The sequence below is a fragment of the Patella vulgata genome, chromosome 8 (genome assembly GCF_932274485.2).
Source record: "Patella vulgata chromosome 8, xgPatVulg1.2, whole genome shotgun sequence".
Classification (NCBI taxonomy): domain Eukaryota; kingdom Metazoa; phylum Mollusca; class Gastropoda; family Patellidae; genus Patella; species Patella vulgata.
In genome coordinates this window covers 49,047,201-49,072,481 of record NC_065886.2, presented here as the reverse complement: position 1 = coordinate 49,072,481, position 25,281 = coordinate 49,047,201, and the positions used below count along the sequence as shown (strand labels likewise).

At 34.5% G+C, this 25,281-nt stretch overlaps 1 protein-coding gene across 6 annotated transcripts in view; it reads left to right on the top strand.

Moving 5' to 3' along the window:
* The window catches only part of LOC126829623 (TBC1 domain family member 1), a 58,278-nt gene that overhangs the window by 18,250 nt on the left and 14,747 nt on the right, over positions 1 to 25,281 (top strand). For 2 of the 6 annotated variants that reach the window (XM_050559590.2, XM_050559591.2), the window contains exons 3-11: positions 883 to 975; positions 1,258 to 1,399; positions 2,241 to 2,332; positions 3,511 to 3,636; positions 4,411 to 4,503; positions 16,079 to 16,168; positions 21,186 to 21,445; positions 22,229 to 22,416; positions 23,452 to 23,580. In XM_050559590.2, the coding sequence (XP_050415547.2) occupies positions 883 to 975; positions 1,258 to 1,399; positions 2,241 to 2,332; positions 3,511 to 3,636; positions 4,411 to 4,503; positions 16,079 to 16,168; positions 21,186 to 21,445; positions 22,229 to 22,416; positions 23,452 to 23,580 (1,213 nt within the window). Of the gene's footprint in view, positions 1 to 882; positions 976 to 1,257; positions 1,400 to 2,240; positions 2,333 to 2,401; positions 2,425 to 3,510; positions 3,637 to 4,410; positions 4,504 to 14,540; positions 14,803 to 16,078; positions 16,169 to 19,912; positions 20,063 to 21,034; positions 21,113 to 21,185; positions 21,446 to 22,228; positions 22,417 to 23,451; positions 23,581 to 25,281 lie in introns of those variants that run through there. The other 4 variants (XM_056102615.1, XM_050559593.2, XM_050559596.2 and 1 more) reach the window with 4 other exon arrangements.

Sequence of the window (25,281 nt, the reverse complement as noted above, 5' to 3'; positions counted from 1 at the left end):
GATGCTAGTCTGATGGCATCAAAACCTTTTGGTGATGGGTCTGGTACTAATGCCCTGTTGAATTAATGCAATTGTTAAGACTTCCGCAGAGCTGTGGGAGTTGTACTGACCCTAGCTTACAATTTTTGTGTTTAAGAGAATTGATTTGTGGTGCATTTACGTGATAGTCCAAACATTATTCAAACATGTTATCGTCATGATCTGATAGTGTTGCATTCAGAATTACAAGATTAAAATGTATCTATTAAAATGAGATTTACAATCATTCATTTATAAAAGTGTCTCAGATAACAAAATTTCTTCTTATTTGAGAATGGCATATTAAAACAAGCTACTTCAATAAATAATGTGACAGACTAACACTCCTAGTTATAGTGCCATACCCGGTACTAAACGAACTCAAACACTAATTATTGCTCAAATTTTTTTTAGAGTCATCCATTGATTGATTAGCCTGCCAATGGTTGAGCATCTAAATTGAGTCATATAGCAGATTTCTTCATGAAATATAACACTGTCACAAGATTGACATGAAGATTTTAGGGGTCTCAAGTAATCAATTAAAAAACAAGCATGACTGCCAAAATCAATAATTATTAATCCTTATATGAAACAGTAACCCTTTTGATGTTAGTGTACATGTACATTCAGTGATTTCTTAACAGTATTCTTTTTCTTTGTTTATATACGCCCACACAGAAATATGGCCGTATAAAGTTTTAATGAGCTCTAAAATTCTTTGAACTCATATGTATTCTCTTGCTAACGTTATTCAACATGTGTTTTTGATTTTTGCATAGTTTCAAAATTTATGACTTTCTGTTTAATAGACTTGACATCAATTTATTTTTGAAAGTGATTGAAATTGTTTTGTTTATGAAGGGTAACAACAAGTTAGATGTGTTTGGAATTATTGCCCGGGAGTCAGGAAGAGAATTTATTTGCCATATACTCAAGTGTTACTCAGAATCAGTGGTAAGATATTAAGTGATAGATCGAGATGAGAGTCTTATAAAATTTAATAGATGTGTAGAAAAGTGGTTTTCCAACACTCACAAATGATCTGTCATTGGCCCAAATCCTCAACAACCAAAGAAAGTGTGCAGTATTAGGTGAACCCTAAAAGAAGATAAATAAATAAAGAATAATTGCAAACTTATACAATATTGACAAATAATGATAATTTTGTAAACACTGAATATTAATGCGAGAGACATTCCCATTGTACTTTTTTTTATCTATGATTAAATATTTAAGGTTACCGATATTATGAATACTCTACAGTCAGCATTTAATTCAGCGTTTGAGAAGAGTAGAACTATTCAACCTTCAACACAACATCAGATCTGCGTAATGTGTCCACTACACCAGTTACACAAACTCTGTCAAGAAATAAATGGTAAACTAATAATTCTTGTTTAGTGAATAAAATTTGTCTGGAAGACAAAGGCTGTTACTATGAGCTTGCAATTACCACAATAATAGACTGTCAAGTTTATTTTTTATACATCCACATTTTCATTTTATTTTCCAAACATCTCTGTTCTTTTCAATGTGGCCTGATTGTATGAAAAATCACGTTTTTAATGTATGGACCCTTCAGAGGTCACAATTTTAATCTGATTTGATGAATCAATTGTGGCCCCCTGCTTGTACGAAAAATGACGTTTTTACCTTTTAAAATCGTTCAAATATATCACTGTTACACTCTAATTATGGTTGAGTTCTAATTTTATGAAAGATCTTTGATAAATTTCGATTTTGGTGCCCCCTGCCTTTTACACAAAATGTGAAATATGTTGAAAGTTTGTAGACCATCCGAGTCAACAATTCTTGTCCTATTTAGATGAAACATATATATATATGTTACGGATCAAAAGACTGGATGAGTTTTATTTTGGTGTACATTATTGAGCCCCTGCTTTTATTGCAAAATGTCAATATGTACAAAGTTTGTGCACCACACCCTCCAGGGGCCACTTTTTTTGTCTGATTCAGATGAAACTCAACATATACGTAAAAGATTAAAAGATCTGGGATGAGTTTGATTTTGGTGTGTATCAGACCTTTGTTCTATTAATTTCCCCTATTCTCTGCCCATCTTTTGCAAAATGTGAGCAGTGCAGCCTCTTGTTTATTTCTGTCAAAGGCTATTGTCGTTTTTGACAATAGATCTGATCAATTGTTTTCTGCATATTTCATTTACTTTATTTATTAATTATTAAGTGTTATTATTTTAGGTATGAAAGGACAATTGGCACATGAATTATTAGCAAGACGAGTTCAACATTTATCTGAAGCTGATTATAATGAAGTATTAGACATGTTAAGGGTAGGTGTATATTGAATATTATAATGAAGTATTAGACATGTTAAGGGTAGGTGTATATTGAATATTATAATGAAGTATTAGACATGTTAAGGGTAGAAAGAGTATTATACACAGTGGCTCAGTGTGTAGGACACTGGCTTGCTAGCTTGAAGGTCGCAGGTTTAATCCTGGTGTTGGCTGAGAAAGTTCATCAGGGTTTTCTGGCGACGTTTCCCCTTGGCAGTGGTGCAAGACAGAGGACCTGACAAGGACAGCTGTCTTGTCATTCGGATGGGATGAAAAACTGAGGTCCTGTATACGCATATGCCTGTCTTCATTAGCCCAGTCAGAGCAGAGCAGTAGGACGTTAAACCCCATTTCATTCATTTCACACTAATAGGTTTGTTACTGTAAAGACTATAACTTTATGGCCCTTGATCATTTTTTTTTTAAAATCCTGTGGCCCTTGGATCTACTTAAAGTAGCTAAGTCTCTAACTCAATATCATCTAAAGTCTTCGACATTGAAAACACAAATTATTTGTCAATTTAAATTAGCATTGATTTTGTGATCTTACCGGGAAAAGATGGGCTTCTGATATCCAATATTTAAGACAAAATAAACATTTTACCATAATGCGTTTCAGCGCTATTTGTAACAAGGGACTCGAAGAATGAGGCTAGACATATTCCACAAGTCATGTCAAATGGTGACAACATATTCTTATCTGAAGATCATGCGCAATAAATAATATCGTTGTAGACTGGAATAGCCAGAAGCTAGAGGTTGCCATTCTATTGAGAGGTATGGCTTATTTCGCCGAACATAAATGATTTGAAATCAGAGTAAAAACGGAAACGATTGAATGTAAATCAGTTTATACATTCACATTACATTATATGCGTTGCGATCCGTTTGTGCCAATTTCTAGGTCCCAAATATTAAGGATTTAGATCCCTTAAAATTGATACACAGTGTTTAATTCATGAGACAAATAAGCCTATTGATTCTCAACAATTTCCGATAACTGCTGTCTATCTATGGTCATCTTTTTTTTTTAGTCATAGCTGCCGATAACTGCTGTCTATCTATGGTCATCTTTTTTTTTTAGTCATAGCTGCTGTATATGGGAATCTTTCCATGTATTGCATGGCTATCTTATTGTTATGAGTAGTTCTTTAGAAAGTTTTATTTTGTAGGATGAAAATCCTCAGACACATGAAGAAATGGTAGAATTAATCATGATATCTTTACGTCAGTTGTGTGAAAGAAAACAAAAAGAACATCTTCACATTTCAGAAGGATCAAACTCAAGTAAACCTGAGGTAAATTTGGTAGTAAAATAAATACAATTTTATTTTTGTATGCAGAAGAGAAGGATTTAGTTTAAATATCAGTATTTCAACCCTCTTCCAAATCAAGGATAAATAAAACTCCTCAATTCATCCTTTGGATTCATGAGCCAGTATTTCCTTTTAACTGCATGGTATGAAAGTTGATGAAAGATGAATTATGTAAGATTTAGATAAAGAACTGACATTTCTCAATATAATAGTTTTAGAATAGATAATGAAAAGGGAATATATTGAAATTTCACTCAAATTACTTCATTCTGAGCAAAGTTAAGACTGTTTGAAGAATAGTGTAGTCTTGATTTTTATTGCCACTGTTGCTACTATAAAAAACAAAGTCTAGATTATCTATTTTTAAATTAAATTCTTATAATGGCAACCGTTTTTTTATCCATTGAAAGTCATAACCATCCAATGGTTTAGAGGGTTGATTATGGGCTTGTCAGGTGAATAAATATTTAAACAATAATTTATACAACATTTGAGGCCAAAAGAAAGACCTGCAATAGGCAGATTTAACTCTTACATAATGCATCTTTAAGTCTATGGTGCAAATAACCGTGGTAAATTAAAGTTCCACGTTAACTGGATGAAAAACAAAACAAAACAAAGGTTAGTGGGGGCAACATTAACATGTGTGCCCAGATGATTTGTTTCTGCTAGTTGAGCAATAATTTTATGTGAACAGATTGTAGTTGGTAATTATTTACAGCTCTTTATTCTGTATAATTATTATGGAAATTTCAGTTCAACTTGCTAGAAGATAAAACTAAATTCTTTGACAACTTTCGAACTAAAGCCAAGAAAAGTTTAGCAACTTCTTTTGAGAATCTACTAAGGGTAAGATATTTATTATTCAACACTTGGTCCTATCATTTGTTAATAAGCAGGGTGAAGACGGGAATATTTGATTGGCTTAAAAACCATCAAAGTATACAAACTTAGTTTAAACAATATTTTATTTCTTAATGAGTCACAGATATGTTTACATACTATATATGGATACAATAACAAGTATACAAATTGGTTCTAAAGTAACACAAACCCTAGCATTTATTTTTGTTGAAAAATAAATGTTTTATTCTGTATTTTTTTGGGTTGTAAATATGTAATTTACAAAATTTTGTTACTTATTAGTAAGTGCAGGAGGAGTATTTATCTATTTTTGAGTAGAAGTAAAATTTCTATGTTATTTTGTGAACAAATGATTGATATCATATGTCGTTGTCAATATGACAATTTTCAGCAGACATATAACTGACTACTTAGGGGTGATTACAGTACTAGCTACAATACAATATCTTACAATAATTAATCTATCTTTTTTGACTTTTTGAGGTCATGAGATATTGTCTGTATAATTAAAGGTACATTCCCACGAAAGTATTTATAGGGTAGTTATTTCCAATAAAAGTATGGCAAATTTTGGTATATATGGAAAGTAGAGACACCCAGTCTTACTAGAAAAAAACTGAATTCCCTGAAAAACATGTGGGATGTACACAAGACAAAAATGTGAGGGTATCCCTGAAAGACAGCCTGGAGTGACATTAGAAGCACTTCTAATGTTGATCTAATGGCTAACGTTTTGTGAGAACATTAAGAGAATTCAATATCCAGTAGACCTTATGATTAAACATCACAAAAAGAAGTTGGCAGAGGATGATCCAGGAATTTACTAATGATAAATCCAAGCTGGTAAATGGGTACCAGTGCTATTTTTTTATATTTGTTGCTGTACCATCTTGACACATACTCATAGCCACATACGTAGATATATTCACTTGTTAATATAATGTTGTAACTAATAGTTGGTACATTCATGAAGATTTAATATGATGAATATAAATTATGATGTCTATGACCTCTGGCTAATCCTGTACAGTTATTTAATTGATGTAAAAGTTTAGTATAGTATATAGTGTGATATGTTAATATAGCCTGTAGGTATTGACTTGAACTACCATACATATAAACTAATACATGTAAAAAAAAAAGGCCAGAAGGCATAATATTATATACTGGGTATGCCATATTGGACATTAACCGTTGTTAACATATAACTTATACTTATGTTTTTGAATGAGGTAAATAAATCAGGTTTATTATTACAACAATTCTCATTTGTTGTTGACAAATATACTGTAATCATTGAGTCTAACAGTATGGTTCATTGGCTGCTCAAGGTAAGCCTGCTGAATGCTATATTCAACCTTTTCTATGTTGAGTCTTTTTCACTGAATATGTTTAAGTGTCAGTTAAAGTCTCAATGCCAGAAGTCCAATCGATCATTTTCCGTATTTAAAAATAAATTCAACAAAAATAGTGACTGGAAAGTTTTCTTTAGACAGTATTTTAAATGATTAATACCATGTACAATAAACCAGTGTTAGATATATACCATCTACTGCTTTTTGTTCATGGATAGTAATTTAATTATAATTCAAGTAATCAGTTACAAGATGGTGGCAATAGGGAATAATTTAATAAAAACTTTAGATTGGTTTTAATCATTTTTGTAAACTTTATGATAGCCTTGAGGTGATAAACTTTTTATTCTGTATGATCTGAAAGTCTATATTTATCTTTTTGTGTGAAATGTTACACCTTTAAGACTCTTTTCAAGCACAATTTTTTAGTTTGCTTACTATATACCAGCCTAGAGACTACAGTTTGCTTACTATATACCGGCCTAGAGACTACAGTTTGCTTACTATATACCAGCCTAGAGACTACAGTTTGCTTACTATATACCGGCCTAGAGACTACAGTTTGCTTACTATATACCAGCCTAGAGACTACAGTTTGCTTACTATATACCGGTCTAGAGACTAGTTTGCTTACTATATACCAGCCTAGAGACTACAGTTTGCTTACTATATACCAGCCTAGAGACTACAGTTTGCTTACTATATACCGGCCTAGAGACTACAGTTTGCTTACTATATACCGGTCTAGAGACTAGTTTGCTTACTATATATATACTCTTCAAAAAAAAGTAGGGGATATTGAAATGCAAATACCTATGCAGGTTGTGATATGATAAATAGTCATGGACACTTGACATGCTTTGAGAGTATGTTCACAGATGAAGAACTTATCGCCCCAACAGAACCACCGAGCTGCACATGCGACACGCAATAGCACCATACACGTGGGAGAGGTTCATTGTCAAATTTGACACTTCAGGGAAGGGTTGATGAAAACTGCCGCTTGCTGGTTTATCCTATCCATGTTTGCTTTCCTATCGGTTCTTGCATAAGATTTACTGTTTAGCGTATCTTTGCTTTAGTGTGTTATTTAATTTGATCGGGAGATGTGTTCGTCAACGTCAACGTCAACCGACAAAACTGCAAGAATTGGCTGTGACACTGCAAGAGGAGTGGGTCAGATTGCCCCAAATCGTGATTGGATGGTTGATTAGGAGCATGCTACGACGAATTGCTGATTGTCTGAGGATTGGTGGAGCAATTACTCATTATTAAGACAAAAATCAAAAACGTCCATTTTCACTTTTGACAGCGTATCTCTCTGCGAGTGAAATGGGGCCGTCAGACAAGCCGCCATATGAACTGTGTATGTTCATGTGTAGGCAATTGGCCTATTATTAACATACACTGGTTACCTCTAATAAAAACAGCAGTGCATTTCCACAGTTTTGTATATTTTGAATATCCCCTACTTTTTTTTGAAGAGTATTTATATATATATACCAGCCTAGAGACTACAGTTTTTAACAAATTTGTTTTCAAACTTGGTGTGAAGCATTGTAGTCATGAGAGGTTGAACCCTATGTATTCTTTTAACCTTAAGTCGTGATGATAAAGGCTAGAGATAGTAACTGGTGATTATTAACAGCTAATAATAGAGAATGCTTTTAGATGGATATATTTTTTTGTATTCCCAGAGAATGTTGTTTTTGACATGGAAATTGATTAGAATATTGTGATGTTGCATGAGACCATGTGACCGATTCTTGCCAAGAAAAACGATTACTGATGAAAATATTGTGTTATCGTGATGAACATTTTATTTCCGTCAATGTTTCTTTGCCATGAAAAATTATTGAAATATTCTGATGGTGATAAAGATCCTGGGTTAAACTATTTGGCTGATAATTATGAAGAAAAGTGATTAATTTTGGGATATCAGTAAGCTACTTAACTGGATGTGTTATGAATAATCACCAAGATCCTATTTCGTTTCGATTTTTATAGTTCAAAATTTCATTTTTATACGCCCACATTTTCATGTGGACGTATATTGTCGTCGCCCCTGTCCGTCCATCCGTCCACAATTGTTTGTGAACAGTCTACAGGTCACAATTTTTATCCGATTTCAATGAAACTTGAAATATAGGTTTATCACCCTAAGATCTCGGTTCCTTTTGATATTGGCATCTATCTGACCGTAACTTCATGGATTATGGCCCCTGATTGTACGAAAAATAACGTTTTTGGCTTGTGAACACTGTAGAGGTCACAATTTTTATCCGATTTTGTTGAAACTTGAAATGTAAGTTTATAACCCAAAGATCTCGGTTCCTTTCGATATTCGCGCATATCGGACCGTAACTTCCTGAATTATGGCCCCTGATTGTACGTAAAAACGCGTTTTTTGGCTTGTGGACCCTATAGAGGTCATAATTTTTATCCGATTTTAAAAAGCTTATTATTATGTCACTGTTAAACCCTAAGGTTGGTTGAGTTCGAATTTCGTTAAAATCGGCCCAAAACTGACAGACAAAATGGCCGCCGTTCGTTCTCAAATAGCGTAAAAATATGGTATATCAAGGTTGTGGACCCTATAGAGATCACAATTTTTATCCGATTTTGTTGAAACTTGAAATGTAAGTTTATAACCCAAAGATCTCGGTTCCTTTCGTTATTTGCGCATATCAGACCGTAACTTCCTGAATTATGGCCCCTGTTTGTACGAACAATCGCGTTTTTAACTTGTGGACCCTATAGAGGTCATAATTTTTATCCGATTTAAAAAAACGTATTATTATATCACTGTTACACCCTGAGGACGACTGAGTTCAAATTTCGTGAAAATCGGCCCAAAACTGACAGACAAAATGGCCGCCCCTCGTTCTCAAATTGCGTAAAAATATGGTATATCAATGTTGTGGACCCTATAGAGGTCACAATTTTTATCCGACTTTGTTGAAACTTCAAATGTAAGTTTATAACTCGAAGATCTTGGTTCATTTCGATATTTGCGCATATCAAATTGTAATTTCCTGAATTATGGCCCTTGATTGTAGGAAAAATCACTTTCGTTTTAGCTTGTTTTCTATCCATCTCTCGGAAATGTGGGCGTATCCTGCCTGGCAGCCGCTGGTACTTGTCTTTACTACAGTAGGATCTGGAAGAGTTGTTATATAACCAATATTCTGGATGATGTATGGGATTAGCCAATGAAACATAACACACTGTAACCCAGGGCCCGGTTCCTAGAAAATTCTTAAAGTAAGCACAAAGTCATGCTTCACGTTTTCTTATGTAAGAAACTTATAAAAATACCGTCCCTAGAAAATTCTCAAGACCATTCTTACGAAAGCACAAGTCAAGTATAAGTCTAAGCACATTGTGACTGGTAAAGTTTACCATAAACTGAGACTACGATGCTCTTTAACGTCATAAAAACAACGTTGGTATGCGAATTACGTGTTAAATTTGTCGTCTGCGTCATTGACGTCATGTATATATTATATGGTTCATTTCGATGCATTTGACATGTCCCCTATTCACATATAAAATGTGCCACAAGATAAAAAACAAAGACGCATACAAACTAACTGAATAATTGTGAGAGCGCCTGATCTTAAAGTAGCCTGTGTGTTTGTAGCCTATTGTTTACTAATTGGCAAATAAATAAAATGGTTTCAGGGTAGGCCTAGAAGCGAAATTTTCTATAGCATTCTTAATTTGAAATTTCTTCTGGAGAAAGATTTTCTCTGTCTTGTAATTGTCTCTTTGGTATCAAAAGGTGTCGAAAATGCCGTCGAATAACTCTATGGTCAGCCATCTTTTTGAAGCAGAAACAGACTTAAGATTCGTAAGCAAGCCGAATACCTTGCTTGGGACTTGTGCTTAGATTGACTATGTTTAAGAACGAAGTTGTGCTTAAGTTTTTTCTTGGAACGCATAATAACGTTCTTGTGCTTACAATGAAGTCTACTTAAAATCTAAGCACAAGAACGTTCTTAAGAATTTTCTGGGAACACAGAATAAGGTAAGTTTACTTAAATGCAAAGTCTACTTAACCCTTTCACTGCGTATACCCGGTAGTACCGGGTATTATAAAATGTCAGTAAAATGCGCGTACCCGGTATTACCGTGTACTCAGTAAAGCCCTCACTAAAATTAGTACCGTAACTGCAAGTGCTATCTATTGTATTTTCTATACACTAGAACATATTTCCACGTTTTTCAAAGCGGCAAACCGTAAAATGGCGGAGTGCATAGTGACAACGTAGACGATGCACTCTCGACGAAGTCGTGAATGACATCTTGCTGACCAACACGTGGACAATTTCGAGGCGGGTGATACACATAATTCGTTTCCAGTTACTTGATAATGATAGTAGTCAGGACAGTGATTGGTATTATGAAGTGTGTGATTTGTTGCACGACGTTCCGCCCATGGCTAGCTATGTCTCCCGTGCATGATGAACAAGCCCAATGTGAACACGATAGCCCTGTGTCTGCAGTAGATTCTGACAATAATTCTGATGTTGATAATAATGCTGGCCTGCTGGATCGTAAACAACGTAGGCAATTCCTGAGTCCCGAACGTGTAGATCTATTGACTGACTATATTGATAATGATATGGGACTTGGGGATGAAAGTGAAAGTGAAAGTAAAAACAAGGTATTGCAATCCGCACGTGGTCATGGCAGCGGGAGACGTGATGCGCGTGTTCGTGGCGGCATTGCTCATGGCTGCTATTGATATTTTTGTTCATTTTATATATCTTTATCAAAATCCAGTGAAAAAAACAATATCTTTTAAGTATTTCATGGAGAAAAATTCGTTTTCGTGTTAGCTTTAGTGAGAAATGAGAAATCCAAAATGGCCGCCATGACATCACGTGACTACATTCTTATGCAAATTTCTTCTTAGCTCAACCTCATGCCCATCCCAACAGACAAAAAGATTTTTCATAAAAGCTTCCATAAGTACTGCTTGGCATTCAGTTCCAACCTCCCTTTTTTCCTCAAAAAAGGGTCTAGCACAGGCAGTGGATTTACATCTAGCATTTAAAGGGTTAAATCTAAGCACAAGAACGTGCTTAAGAATTTTTTAGGAATCGGGCCCTGGTATCGTTTAATCTTGTGTATCTAACACTAATTTCTTTCACATTCGTTTAATATCCAATCTTTGTTTAAAAATTGGTAAAAACTGTTTAAAATCACCATAAATCGTTTAATTTGTACTTCTGTCCAGTTTAAAGCTGACCATTCAATTTTGATAATGAGCGTCAAATTTGTAAATTGGACACTCATTATCAAAATTAATCAGTCAGCTTAAACTGGAAACATGTACAAATTAGATGATTTTTGGTGATTTTAAACAATTTTTACGAATTTTTAAACAAAGATTTGATATTAAACGAATGTGAAAGAAATTAGTGCTAGATACACAAGATTAAACGATACCTGGGTTACAGTGACACTGATTGATTAATCAAATGTCTGATGTCACAGGGTCAAAAGCCACTTGTATGATCTCTGACACGACCTTCACTACAACCGGTCAGATCTTCATGTAGTAGAGGCCATCGAAAGTATAAAAGAAAACGAAATATAGATCTATATTTTAATCAAATTGGTATATTAATGGCATTTGGAAAAATAACTTTTGTCGTTAATATCCGATTGACTTTAAATTTATACACAGTGTTTAAGGTCATGAGACGAAGAAGCCTATTGATTTTCAGCAATTTCCGATAATTACTGCCAGAGTTATGGCCCTTGATCACTTCAAAAAATCTTGTGGACGCTCTAGAGGCCACAGTTAATATCCGATTGATCTTAAATTTATACACAGTGTTTAAGGTCATGAGACGAAGAAGCCTGTTGATTTTCAGCGATTTCCGATAATTACTGCCAGAGTTATGGCCCTTGATCACTTTAAAATATCTTGTGGACGCTCTAGAGGCCAAAGTTAATATCCGATTGACTTTAAATTTATACACAGTGTTTAAGGTCATGAGACGAAGGAGCCTATTGATTTTCAGCGATTTCCGATAATTACTGCCAAAGTTATGGCCCTTGATCACTTAAAAAAATCTTGTGGTCGCTCTAGAGGCCAATGTTAATATCCGATTGGCTTTAAATTCATACACAGTGTTTAAGGTCATGAGACGAAGAATCCTATTGATTTTTAGCAATTCCCGATAATTACTGCAAGAGTTATGGCCCTTGATCTCTTTGAAAAATCTTGTGGACGCTCTAGAGGCCAAAGTTAATATCCGATTGACTTTAAATTTATGCACTGTGTTTAAGGCGATGAGACGAAGAAGCCTATTGATTTTCAGCGATAACCGATAATTACTGCCAGAGTTATAGCCCTTGATCACTTTGAAAAATCTTGTGGACGCTCTAGAGGCCAAAGTTAATATCCGATTGACTTTAAATTTATGCACAGTGTTTAAGGTCATGAGACGAAGAAGCCTATTGATTTTCAGCGATTTCCGATAATCACTGCCAAAATTATGGCCCTTGATCACTTTGCAAAATCTTGTGACGCTCTAAAGGCTAAAGTTATCATCCGATTGACTTCAGATTGATACACAGAGTTTAAGATCTTGAGACGAACAAGTATATTGATTTTCAATGAATTTTTATGACATGGAACAGCTAAATCCATGATATTAAAAGTTTTGTATACAAAACGTTAGCATGGGGCAGAACTTTATAAAAACCAAACAAGTTCTAATGGTTTTCTGAGTTGTTGCTCTTAATCAGATTTTAGTGTATTATAAATGTTTCATTACCAAAAAAAGTAACAATATGCGACAACTCTTGTTGACTGCCCGGACGATTTAGCTGCTGTGGGCATATGTTTCGTTGCCTGGCAACCTATCTTTATATCTTCAAGTTAAACAATATTCTTGAAATTTGGGGGTTTGTAAGGGAATATTATATATATTAAGAAGTTGCCATCAAATTTTACAGAACAAGTACCATCTACTGTGTATGGAATGCCTTAAGTGCCAAAAACTGATATTTATGCAAAAAAAACAACAACAATATTTTGATACAGTGTAGACATTTTACTACACTATATTAGAAGTTGTTACTGACCACATGTATAATGTATCAATGTGCATTGTTTGAATGAACATTATTATCTTTGTCAGTTTCTTGTAAAATTAGCTTTAAAAATCGACTCGCACAGGAAAATAGCTAAAATCACTCCTTTTCAAACGATAACCATATATAGGCGCCTTCCATGAAAAAATATGAAACTTGGGGAAAATGTTACATGTATGTACACAGTAAATTATGATTTTTATACTCCCACATTTTGATGTGGACGTATATTGTCCAGAATTTGTTTGTGGACACTCTACAGGTCGCAATTTTTATCCGATTTTGACGAAACTTTAAATATAGGACTATCTCCCAAAGATATTGGTTCCTTTCGAAATTGGCATGCGACCCCTGATTGTACAAAAAATCACGTTTTAGCTTGTGGAACCTCTAGAGATCACAATTTTTATCTGATTTTAAAAATATGTTCAAATATATCACCATTACACCGAAACTGCCTGACAAAATTGCTGCTCCTTTCTACTTAAATAGTGTAAAAGTATGTAATACCAAGGTTGTGGTATCCGATTGTGATAAAACTTAAAATATATGTTTATATCCCAAAGATCTTGGTTCCTTTCGATATTTGCGCATATTGGTCCATAACTTCCTTGATTGTACAGAAAATCATGTTTTTCTCTTGTGGATCCTGTAGGGGTCACAATTTTTATCCGATTTTAAAAAACGTTTAAATATATAATTGTTACACCCTAATGACGGATGAGTTCAAATTTCGTAAAAATCAAAACGAAACTGCCAGACAAAATGGCTGTAATTCTATATCCATTTATCAAAAATTGATCATTTAACACTTATTTGATTATAAAGACAACACTTTTAAAATACTTTTGCTCAGAAATTCACAATGTTTTAAAGTAAAATTATGATGCTAAATGTGAAGGTATAAAAATTAAATTTTAGCTGTTTCTACTACATAACTCAATACTACTTCATAACTCATAACTCAACTGAGCATGGTGTTAAATAAATATTAAAGGTGAATTGCGCAGGTGTACATGGCTATATTTATCTTACAGTAATATTGCCTTGATTTCTTTACTTTATTTACAACCTCGTCTTTTTACTGTATAATCTTTTCAACCAGCACAACTAGCTCATTTAAATATCCTGTTCTGTTTATTTTTTATTTGAACTATTTATATCCTTATTACGGGTGCACTACTGAATGATTCTAGTCGAATTTATGCTGGTACATAATAGCACATTACCATAACAATATTGACAGGAAGTTAGTCCTCCTTGAGCCTTCCTTAAAGGGACAATGTGGAAGATATATGATATTAATATGTAAAATATATTCTTAGTGTCCCTGGCTTTGCAAAAATAATTCAGTTATAAGAATTATTTTGAGAATATACACCTATTTAATACATTTAGAAATTAGAAAACTCATCTAAAATGAAAAGAGATATTAGATATTGTTTGGTCAAGTGTTTCTTTAAAACAGATGTGTGTTGCTAAAAAAAAAAAAGATTTGTATAAGGTGTTGTATTTTATAGGAGATATAGTGGTTGTAACATTTGATACATATTTATTGTTGTAAATAGCGTGTATTGTGGACTGGAGATTATCGAGAAGTTTAGAAATTGAATCAAATATGGATGATAATAATCAGTATAAGCAATATGATAAAAACCATAATATTACTTCTGATTTAAATTCTACTCTGATTGAGGAGCCAGCTCCATCAACTTTCTTTAATAGGATACGTAATGCTCTTACACGTAGTAAGAGTGGAAATGATCCTTTTGAAAAACAGGTTCAGTTCGCAGATTCAGTGGAACAAGATAAGGTATTAAATATTTAGCCTCATGTTTTAGGCCCAAAAATGTCATGTATTATATTTTTTTTATGTACTGATTACAAGTGATTATGTATACTCAATTTTAGATGTTAATTTGTTTTTATACGCTCACATTTTCATGTGGATCTATATTATTGTTGCCCCTGTACGTCTGGACGTCCGGCCATCCGTCCACAATTGGTTTGTGGACACTCTACATTTCACAATTTTTATCCGATTTTGACGACACTTGAAATACAGGTTTAAATCGCAAAGATCTTGGTTCCTGTCGATATTGGCATGTATTAGAATGTAACTTAATAGATTATGTCCCCTGATTGTACGAAACAAAAGGTTTTTAGCTTTTGACACAATCTGATTAAAACACAGATCCTATTTCATTTTTTATAGTTCAAAATTTAGTTTTACTTGTTTTTACTACACTAGGATCTGGAAGAGTTGTTATCATTGACGTGTTCTGGGATGATGTGAGGTTTTAGGCAATGAAACGTTTGGCATGTGGTGCACGGAACTGTGGGTAATCCACTAGAAACATCAATGCTGATTGGTTAATCAAATGTCTGACGTCATACGGTCAAAAGCTGCTCGCATGACCTCTGAGGCGAACTATCAGTACAACCGGTCAGATCATCATGTAGTGTAGGCATCGAAAGTATAAAAAAACGAAACGAAATATAGATCTGTATTTTAATCAGATTGCTTGTGACACTCTAGATGTCACAATTTTTATCCGATTTTAAAAAATGTTCAAATATAACAGTGTTACAGCATATCGATGGTCAAGTTTGAATCCCAATTTTAACCAATTGAAAAAAAACCCCAACGTTTAAATATATCACCATTACACCATGTGGACGTATTATTTCGTTGCCCCTGTCCGTATGGACGTCCGTCCACAAGTTGTTTGTGGACACTGTATAAGGTCACAATTTTAATCTGATTTTGACGAAACTTTAAATATAGATATATCTTCAAAAGATCTTGGTTCCTTTTGATATTGGCTCGATACTTGTGTGAATAAATTTCTAAATAATAATTTATATAAGATTTGAGGCTGGTAACAAATAAAGACCCAACAATAAGCAGATTTAGCTCTTACATAATGCGTCTTTAAAGTTGCCATTTATCTACAAAAGGCATCGATTTTACTAGGCTCTCTCCCACTGTTTTTTTTCAGAGATGAAGTTTCATTGTAGTGATTCAATCCAAAATTAACGGAAGAGGGGTGTTTAAGTAATGTGATTTTTTTCTTTCTCCATTATAGGGTAGAAAGAAAGAAGATAGTAGAGAAGCATTTCGAAAGAGAAGTTGGACAAGTGAAAATGAGAGTATTTCTAGCCGAAAAGGATCTATTGTAAGTCAATAAATAGTTATATGTACATGTATAGTATGGGTATCAACCACTGATTCTGTTTTGTCTGTGTATGTTTGACATGCCCGCCTGGTTTAGCAATAATGTGACCACAAATATGCATAATTGGACGTTTAGAGTCTCGATGCATGATTTTAAACAATAGGAATCCCTTGCAAATTACAGTATTTTGAAAGATGAATCCAATAGCAATATCTGTCCAATAACTATTCAATTCCATTCAGTATTTACAAAGATAAGCGATTTGATTTGTCAAAACTTTGGAACACAATAATTCTCCTTCTACTTCTATTTGAGGCTTTGATGTAGAATGTTCAAACTATAGGCAGGTCTGAGAGCTGGTCTAACGTATAAATGAGATTAATGCGTTATATATAAGCAGCAAAAGAAACGTCAGGTTGGTATGTTACTCTGAATAGACGCATTGCATAAAACTTGCCAAATGTTTTTATTGTATATTTGTGACCACATCTCCAACTTTACCTGAGCAATAAGACTTATTCCCAAAGATAGAATTGAACCCAGGAAATGTTCTCAAAAACGCAACCTGACTTCTGAGATGGTAATGTGTTCTCCATGATTTTCATGTAGCTCATGCTGCACGTGCTGTTCACTGGGACCAGCCCTATAAAATGCAAACCCATACTTGCTTGAATCATTCACACTACAACGTCAGCAGCATGCCACGACTTACGACAGCTCAGAGGAATCAGGCACTTTGAAGACTCAGCGCTGGCCACACTGCCCAAGCCGTTGTCAATCACTTCCAGGTCAATGTTCGGACCATCTAAGGCTTCAGCAACGCTTTCAGGCCACCAACACCACAAATGATTGCCCCCGAACTGGTAGATCAAAGGTTACCACAACCTGACTTCTGAGATGGTAATGTGTTCTCCATGATTTTCATGTAGCTCATGCTGCACGTGCTGTTCACTGGGACCAGCCCTATAAAATGCAAACCCATACTTGCTTGAATCATTCACACTACAACGTCAGCAGCATGCCACGACTTACGACAGCTCAGAGGAACCAGGCACTTGGAAGACTCAGCGCTGGCCACACTGCCCAAGCCGTTGCCAATCACTTCCAGGTCAATGTTCGGACCATCTAAGGCTTCAGCAACGCTTTCGGGCCACCAACACCACAAATGATTGCCCCCGAACTGGTAGATCAAAGGTTACCACAAGGCGACAAGACCGCCATGTTGTGCGACTGCACGTGCAGAATCCCTTCACACAGGCTTCTGAGACAGCATGTCAGACAGTTGGAACACACAGAAGACCCATCAGTACCGATACAGTGCGCCAACGTCTCACCAGAGAGAACATCCATTGCCGTAGACCTTACTGTGGACCGATCTTCACCCCTCGACATTGACGTGAATGTCCACAGTTTGCCCAACAACACCAGAACTGGCGACATAGGCAATGGAGAACTGTTCTGTTCACAGATGAGAGTCGGTATTGCATATCAACTGCAGATGACAGGACCAGAATATGGCGTCAACGTGGCCATTGTTTTTCCGACCAATGTGTCATGGAACGAGACTCATGGGGAGGTCCAAGCATAATGGTTTGGAGTGGAATCGGCCTGAACCAGAGTGTGGGTCCTGTGGTGTTTCAATATCTTGGTCCAGGGAGAGGAGGCGGCATCACAGCAGGGTGCTACATCAATCACATACCACATTTTGCACGGCATCGAAACAACGTTTTCCAACATGACAATGCCGCATGCCCACACCGCCAAAGTTTCTCGGGATCTTCTACAGCAGAGCGGTGTCAAAGTTATGCACTGGTCAGCCCTTAGTCTGGACTTAAACCCGATTGAACATCTTTGGGATGGAATTCAGAGGAGACTTAATAATGTCGTACCGACACCAAACACAACCAATGGATTGTGCCAGGCTTTTCTGAGAGTGTGGTTCCTGGTGCCAATGGTGTTCATCAATCGTCTTGTCCACTCCATGTACAGACGCTGAGCTGCTGTTATTTACACTCGCGGTGGACACAGCAGATACTGATGAACAGACTGTACAGACTCTAAACCTTCTCGCAATGTCTTAGAATTGTGATGAATTAATCACTAATGTGTCAACATACTGTTCACAAAAAAATTGCTTTGATCCATTTAGTAAGTCATTTTTTAGAATGATTTGATTAAAGTGCCTCTCTGATTTTGAAATTGTACTGAATTTTTTTTTTGCTGTTTAGTATATTTGGCTCGAAAATCGTTTTACAGGCCCACGCAAGGGCCTAATTCAAATTATCACTCATTAACTTTAAAATTTTAACGTGTTAACCAGTTAAAGCAACATTTTAACTTGCTTTCAGCTCTGACTATACATTTGTAGGTATTTATTAGGTGAATGCCTTCACTGGCTTCGATTTGAGCATTTTAAATGTAGGCTAAGCAGAGATACACAATTTGATTGGTTGAGACTTTGATTCTGATTAGGTGAAAGTTATGGAACTCCAAGTATAGTATCATTACATTTTGAAATACCTTGAACTGAATTTGATCTTAGCATTTTCTGCTTAGGCTAAGTAAAGTGATAAGCAATTTCATTGATCAAGAGAGGGGTGATATAGGCCTAGCCTGTTCCCCAATCCTATTCTTATTGAATAAAATATAGTTTTAAAAAAAAAAAAAAGACTTTGGAAAACGATAACTTGTTTTTAATTGAGTGAAAGTGATGAAACTTGGTGTATTGTTTCACTGTGTACATCAAAAACCTTGACTGAGTTTGATCATGAGCATTTTCTGCTTAATCTAAATATAGATAGGCAGTTTGATGCTTTACAAAAAGATAAATGTGCAATTAATTAATAATATGTGTCATTTCATTTTGTGATTACGATTTTCACATAATAATACTTAATACCTAGCTTATATATGATGATATCATTATACGCCCATATTTTCATCCGGATGTCCACATTTTGTTTGTGGACACTCTATAGGTCAAAATTTTTATCCGATTTTGACAAAACTTGAAATATACGTTTATCTCCCAAAGATCTCGATTTCTTTCGATATTGGCATGTATCGGACCGTGACCCTCTTTGTATGAAAAATCATGTTTTTAGATTGTGGACACTCTAGAGGTCACAAGTTTTATCTGATTTTGATGAAACTTAAATTGTATGTTCACTTCCTTTTGATATTTGAGCATATTGGACTGGAACTTCCTGGATTATGGGCCCAAATTGTATGCAAAAGCAAGTTTTTAGCTTCTGGTCCATCAAGAGGTCACAATTTTTATCCAATTTTAAAAAAAATGTTTATATATATCATTGTTTCATCATAATGACAGTTTAGTTTGAATTTTGTGGAAAAAAAAACGAAACTGCCCCACAAAATGACCGCTCCCTGTACGCAAATAGTGTAAAAATATGTAATACCAAGGTTGTGGAACCTCTAGAGGTGACAATTTTGATCTGGTTTTGATGAAACTTAAAATATATGTTTATATCCCAACGATCTGGGTTCCTTTCAATACTTGCCCGTGTCGGACAGTAACTTCCTGGATTATGGCCCCTGATTGTACGAAAAAACACATTTTTCAGCTTTTCTGTCCATCTCTTGCAAAATGTAGGTGTATCTTGCATGGCAACCACTTGTTCACATTTCTTGTTACAGTTTATTATTGATTCACATAGTTATTAAACTGTACAACAACATACTGTTACAAATAATTGTAATGTCAGAGTTGAATATATTATAATCGAGAGAAAATAATGTGTAGGTATTTCATAATAAATATAAGGTCACATTGGATTGTTAATATAATTAGTCAATAATTCAATGTACTGTGTTGGAATTTATACTCAATATTATATGGTATTACAGTACAAGATAGTAGTGAATTAATTAAAGGTAGGTCAACAGTGTATGTAATGAGTCGAGGTTAATAATAATGTGTATAGCATTGGTTGACAGTGTTGAGGATCTGTTTTACTTTCTTGGAAAGAATAGGGTGAAACATTTCAAGAGTTTATAAGATTTTTTGTGACTATAATTTCGAACTTGTAGGGATTCCGGAGAAAAAAAATTCAATATGTTATTAAAATCCCTGTTAATGTATGTTTCATTGTATGTTGATAGCCAGATGAATTCTACCAATAGTTAGATTTACACATCAATTATTCATGGTGCTATTGCACATGTTTGAGCCTTTTGCTCATGGATATGAATATTCAAATTCATGGTTGAGCATCAATTATTCTTAAGTTATTACCCATGTCATTTAAACCCTGCAATCGTTCTAAATGTTGGGATTTTTGAGATTACTTTTCAAACTGCCTAGAATTGTTTGACAAGTCATAAATATGAACCAAAGAAATCAAACTATGTATTCGCTCTGCAGACCAGAGTTTTGGGTTAATTTTGTTATTTTTAATCAATGAATGCCCACTTTCTCTCAGTGGCTACTATGTGTAGTTCAAGATACTTTTAGATTTGTTTTCAAACCGACTAAGGAAAATGTAATGGAACCTGTTAAAATCAGTGTTTTACTTTAAATTGTTTTCAAAATTGATGTGATTAGTGTACGCTGAAAGCTAGATTGTGTCTGAATATAGATTATAAATGACCTATTAAAGTAGTTAGCAAACTACAGTCCAAAACGATACATTGACATATAACTGGGTAGATTTATTCTCAGAACAAATAGAAAGTTATGATGTCATCTGCATTGATAAGCGTGGTGAATTGGCAAACCAGTTAACACTGAAGTTGAATTTCTGCACCCAAAATAAAAGTATGATATGTATAGAATAGGATAATCAATAGGTTTGAGTATAAAACTATTTGTGACAGCTGGTTTTCTAGTGATTATTAAAATGACTAAAGTAGTATTTGTTATATATATGTTGTATCTGTAGGATGTTTGAAATATTGAGTAATCTGTGGTTACAGTTGAATCAGGTGAATCACTCCTAGTCAATATATACATCTCTTTAGTCTTAACATCATAACTAATTATTCTGTTTGTTTTCAGGATTCCTCTCCTACATCTACACCAGATGCTTCACCACTTGCTTCACCTGTATCAAACAATTTCCGTCATACATTTCCAAGTCCACCGTCATCTCCTGATGCCCCAAGAAAACGTAGTTCAACAGTTGGTGCCATTCCAGATCCAGCCATTGCTGCTAGTCGACTTACTACAACGGAAAAACATAGCGCAATCACTAAACGTTACAGACATGTAGGTCGTAATATTAACAGGAATAATGGCAATAGCCCTATTAAGAACATGTAAGTTGCATTAATTGCGTTGATAATTATATAGAGAACTCGAGGAGAGAGGCAAATTACAGAAAACAATTTTTTTTTGTCCTATTCCATGGCATATTTGTCTTGCTGTGATTCACAAATTTATTAATCTCGATATAATTCGCGCATGGTCTTGAATAGTCTTGAATGGTGTAATACCTTGAAAATTCAAATACCAGTGTAGTGGATCATCACTGATTATTTAGGGAAAAATAACAATTTGAATTATCCAGAATTACAGAATTATTTGTTCAGTAAATTTTGAACCCATTTATATCTCAGTTTCTGGAGGTGACCATGTAATTTTGGTAGTTGTGTACCTTAAGTCTGGTCAGTGAAAGGAAGTATCCTGTTTATTTCCATTTAACTAGTTTATTTCCATTCAATATTCATGCATTTTATATTCATACATTACTGGAGCAAAGATACTGTTTCTTGGATATGTCTGCATGTAGTCTAGAAAAAAGACAAGAAGACACTTGAACAATTTGATAGATATTTGAAAACAATATGTTTTACATTTGTACATTTTGATATACATTGGTACCAGTGGCACTTGCTATACAAAGCAATTTTCACTTATGTCAAAGACTCTTTAAGCTGCTAGTGGACAACTTATTATCATAGTTGATTTTTTATATTTTTTCTCAATTTTAATAATGATCCCTTTCAAAGATTTTCATTTAAACCACAAGTAATTCGAGATATTGTTGAAATAATTTGACCTTTTTTTGTTCAAAATTAAGTCAATTCTTCTTTTTCCAGTTTTTTATTTGCCAGTTCGCCCCAACCCATGGACACACCCCCTTCTTTTACAACACAAGATTCAACCAATGAATTGACACCATCTATGTGTGTTACCCCACAACGCCAACGTAGAAGTTCATGGAGACAGGAAATATTTTATCGTGTTGTAACTCCAGTTCAAGTTCCAGAATCTAAATCTATTACAGGTAAGTGTACAATACAGAAACTAGACTGATTCTCATCACGTAAAATCACTTGCACATTGTACACGCTAGTGCTGTATTGCTCGCCCTCTAATTATCTGATAGCGCAATTAAGCATCTGCTAGTCGAGCATCGGCCTTAACGCTATACTGCGTGAGACCAATCAGCTTCTTTCTATTGACAGTATTTATTTCTTAAATTAATGCTGATTGGGTGAAAAAAATAAATCCTCAAATGAAAAGGGTTGTTTGTTTCACCAATTGTCCAATCAAAATAAATTGTTTCAACAGATGTTCTCCCGGAATGTATGTAATAGGTCAGAGTTGAAAATTCACACAGTGACAACTACTGTCAACGATTTTGGCATTATTCCAACATTATCAACCATTAACTTACACCTAATAATACTACTTCGAGAGTGATATGGAATCTGACATTTTATGATATTTGTTGACGTGATTTTACTGTTATGACAGAGAAAAGACATACTTTCAGTGAAACATAACTTTCCAATATGATTTATTACTATAATTCCACTTTATATCATTGAATTTATATCATTGGAAAGTATAAGACAATCTGTCCATTTTTGTAATAAATAATTTGTTTGTATAAAAAATAGTTTGTTAGTTATTTGCCATTATAAAGTCTCTAAAGAGGGGATATAGATTAACACAAATCCACTATTAAGCCCTGTGGAATTGATTATCTGTAGGGATTAGAGAGGTGGCCTGTAAATGGATTAAAGTGTGATTTCAGACTATACATGTATAATTTTATCAACAAAAGTTTACTAAGTCTGACTTTGTGTGAATGGTGAAAGAAGGCAAGCTCCACTGTGGATTTGTAATGGTATATGTACAGAAGTCAGATACCCCAGTTAATTCTGCTGTCATATATACACATAAAGGACAAGTTAGGGACAATTCATAAAGTTTCAGAAAATGTTATTTTGTATAAAGGAGGATTTTGTGATGGTTTGTAACCAGTACAGTAACACAAGGTGACTATTAAGTATTTTAAGGTATATATTTTCAGAGAGTCCAGTACAAGATGAAGTGGATGGTTGTAAATTATCTAGTAGTGAATTACGTTCTCTGTGGAAGAAAGCTATTCTAGAAACACTATTATTGATCAGAATGGAAAAAGAAAATCACAGTTTAGTGGGTAAGTTTATTACCACTTAATATCTTTGTCCTACACCTTTCGACAACAGTAGGGGACTATTACAGTAGGTTGTCCGTCTGTCTGTCTGATGAACATTTATGGCCCAGGCTAAGCAGAGATGAGAAATTTCATTGGTAACAGTAACTTTGATTCTAATTGGGTGAGAGTGATGAAACTTGACTAAGTTCGATGATGAGAATTTTATACTTAGGCTAAGAGTAGCGACAAGTGATTTGATTGGTTAAGACCTTGGAACACAATAACTGCTTTTAGTTGAGGTATAATGTTTGAACTTGTTGTAGATGTTCATTAGATGAATGTCTTGACTGTGTTCGGTAATCACATTATCCACAATTACTAAGCAAAGGTAAGCAATTTGATTGGTCAATAATATGTGACACAATAACTTTGATTCTAATTGAAGGAGAGTGGCCAAACTAAATGTATAGTTTCACTACGTCAAAACCTTGACTAAGTTTAATCATGAGCATTTTCTGCTTAGACTAATTATAGATAATCCATTTGATTGCTCTATGCTTTACAAAAAGATAAAGGTGCAATTAATTAATATGTGTCATCTATTTATTTTGGTATTTTAAGGGCCTCAATGTTGGCTTGTTTATATGTAGATCATTAATCATTACTAACTACTAGTTATCATGAATCATGTTTCATACATGGGTCATGATGTTGTACTGTAATTACGTGGCATACTGTACTGTATGCTATAAGTTTATGAGGCATGCTCTATTTTGTAAATTTTACAAGTCATAGTGTATCCTATAAGTTTAGACGGCATATCTTGTGCTATAAGTTCTTGAGGAAAACAGTATATGTTTATGAGACATACTGTATTATAAGTTTACGAGGCATACTGTATGCTATAAGTTTACGATGCATGCTTTATGTTATGAGTTTACAAGACACACTGTAATACGTTTAAGAGGCATACTGTATGTTATAAGTTTAAGAGGCACACCTTATGCTATAGGTTTACAAGGCATTCAAGACATACTGTATGCTGTAAGTTTATGAGACATACTGTATGCTGTAAGTTTATGAAACATACTGTATGCTATAGGTTTAGGAGGCATTCGTAACATACTGAATTATAAGTTTATGAGGCATACTGTATACTATGAGCATACGAGGCATACTGTATTATAATTTTTCGAAGCATACTGTGTGCTATAGGTTTACGATGCTTACTTTATGTTATGAGTTTATGAGACAGGCTATGAGCATATACGGCAATCTGTATCGATTGAAGTGGACAAGGTTATAATAAGTTGATCTATTTATATATAACAGGATATTTTGTTATGTATGGTTCTCGTTCTGTGGTCATGTTTAAAGGTAAGGGGTGTTACTAGAAGAATGTTAGATTACGTTATATTTGTGTTAGTTTTATCACTCTAGTTGCACATGTTTGTTGTTATAATAGACACTTTACTCTATAAACCCCATATATAGTATTCAGTCTAACCGTCCTCGTTCTCTAAAACACCAAACTGAAACTAAGTTATGATGAAATTCTGAGGACGAATCCAGTGTTGTTCGTCTGTTTGTTCGAAGTTGTCCTCCCTTTGTTGAAAGAGGTTAAACTTTTTCAAATTCGGTTGTAGGCATTCGAGTCATGAGAGAATGAACCCTATCGATTTTTAGCTTTCCATGACTTTCTGTTCAGGAGTCATTCTCCCT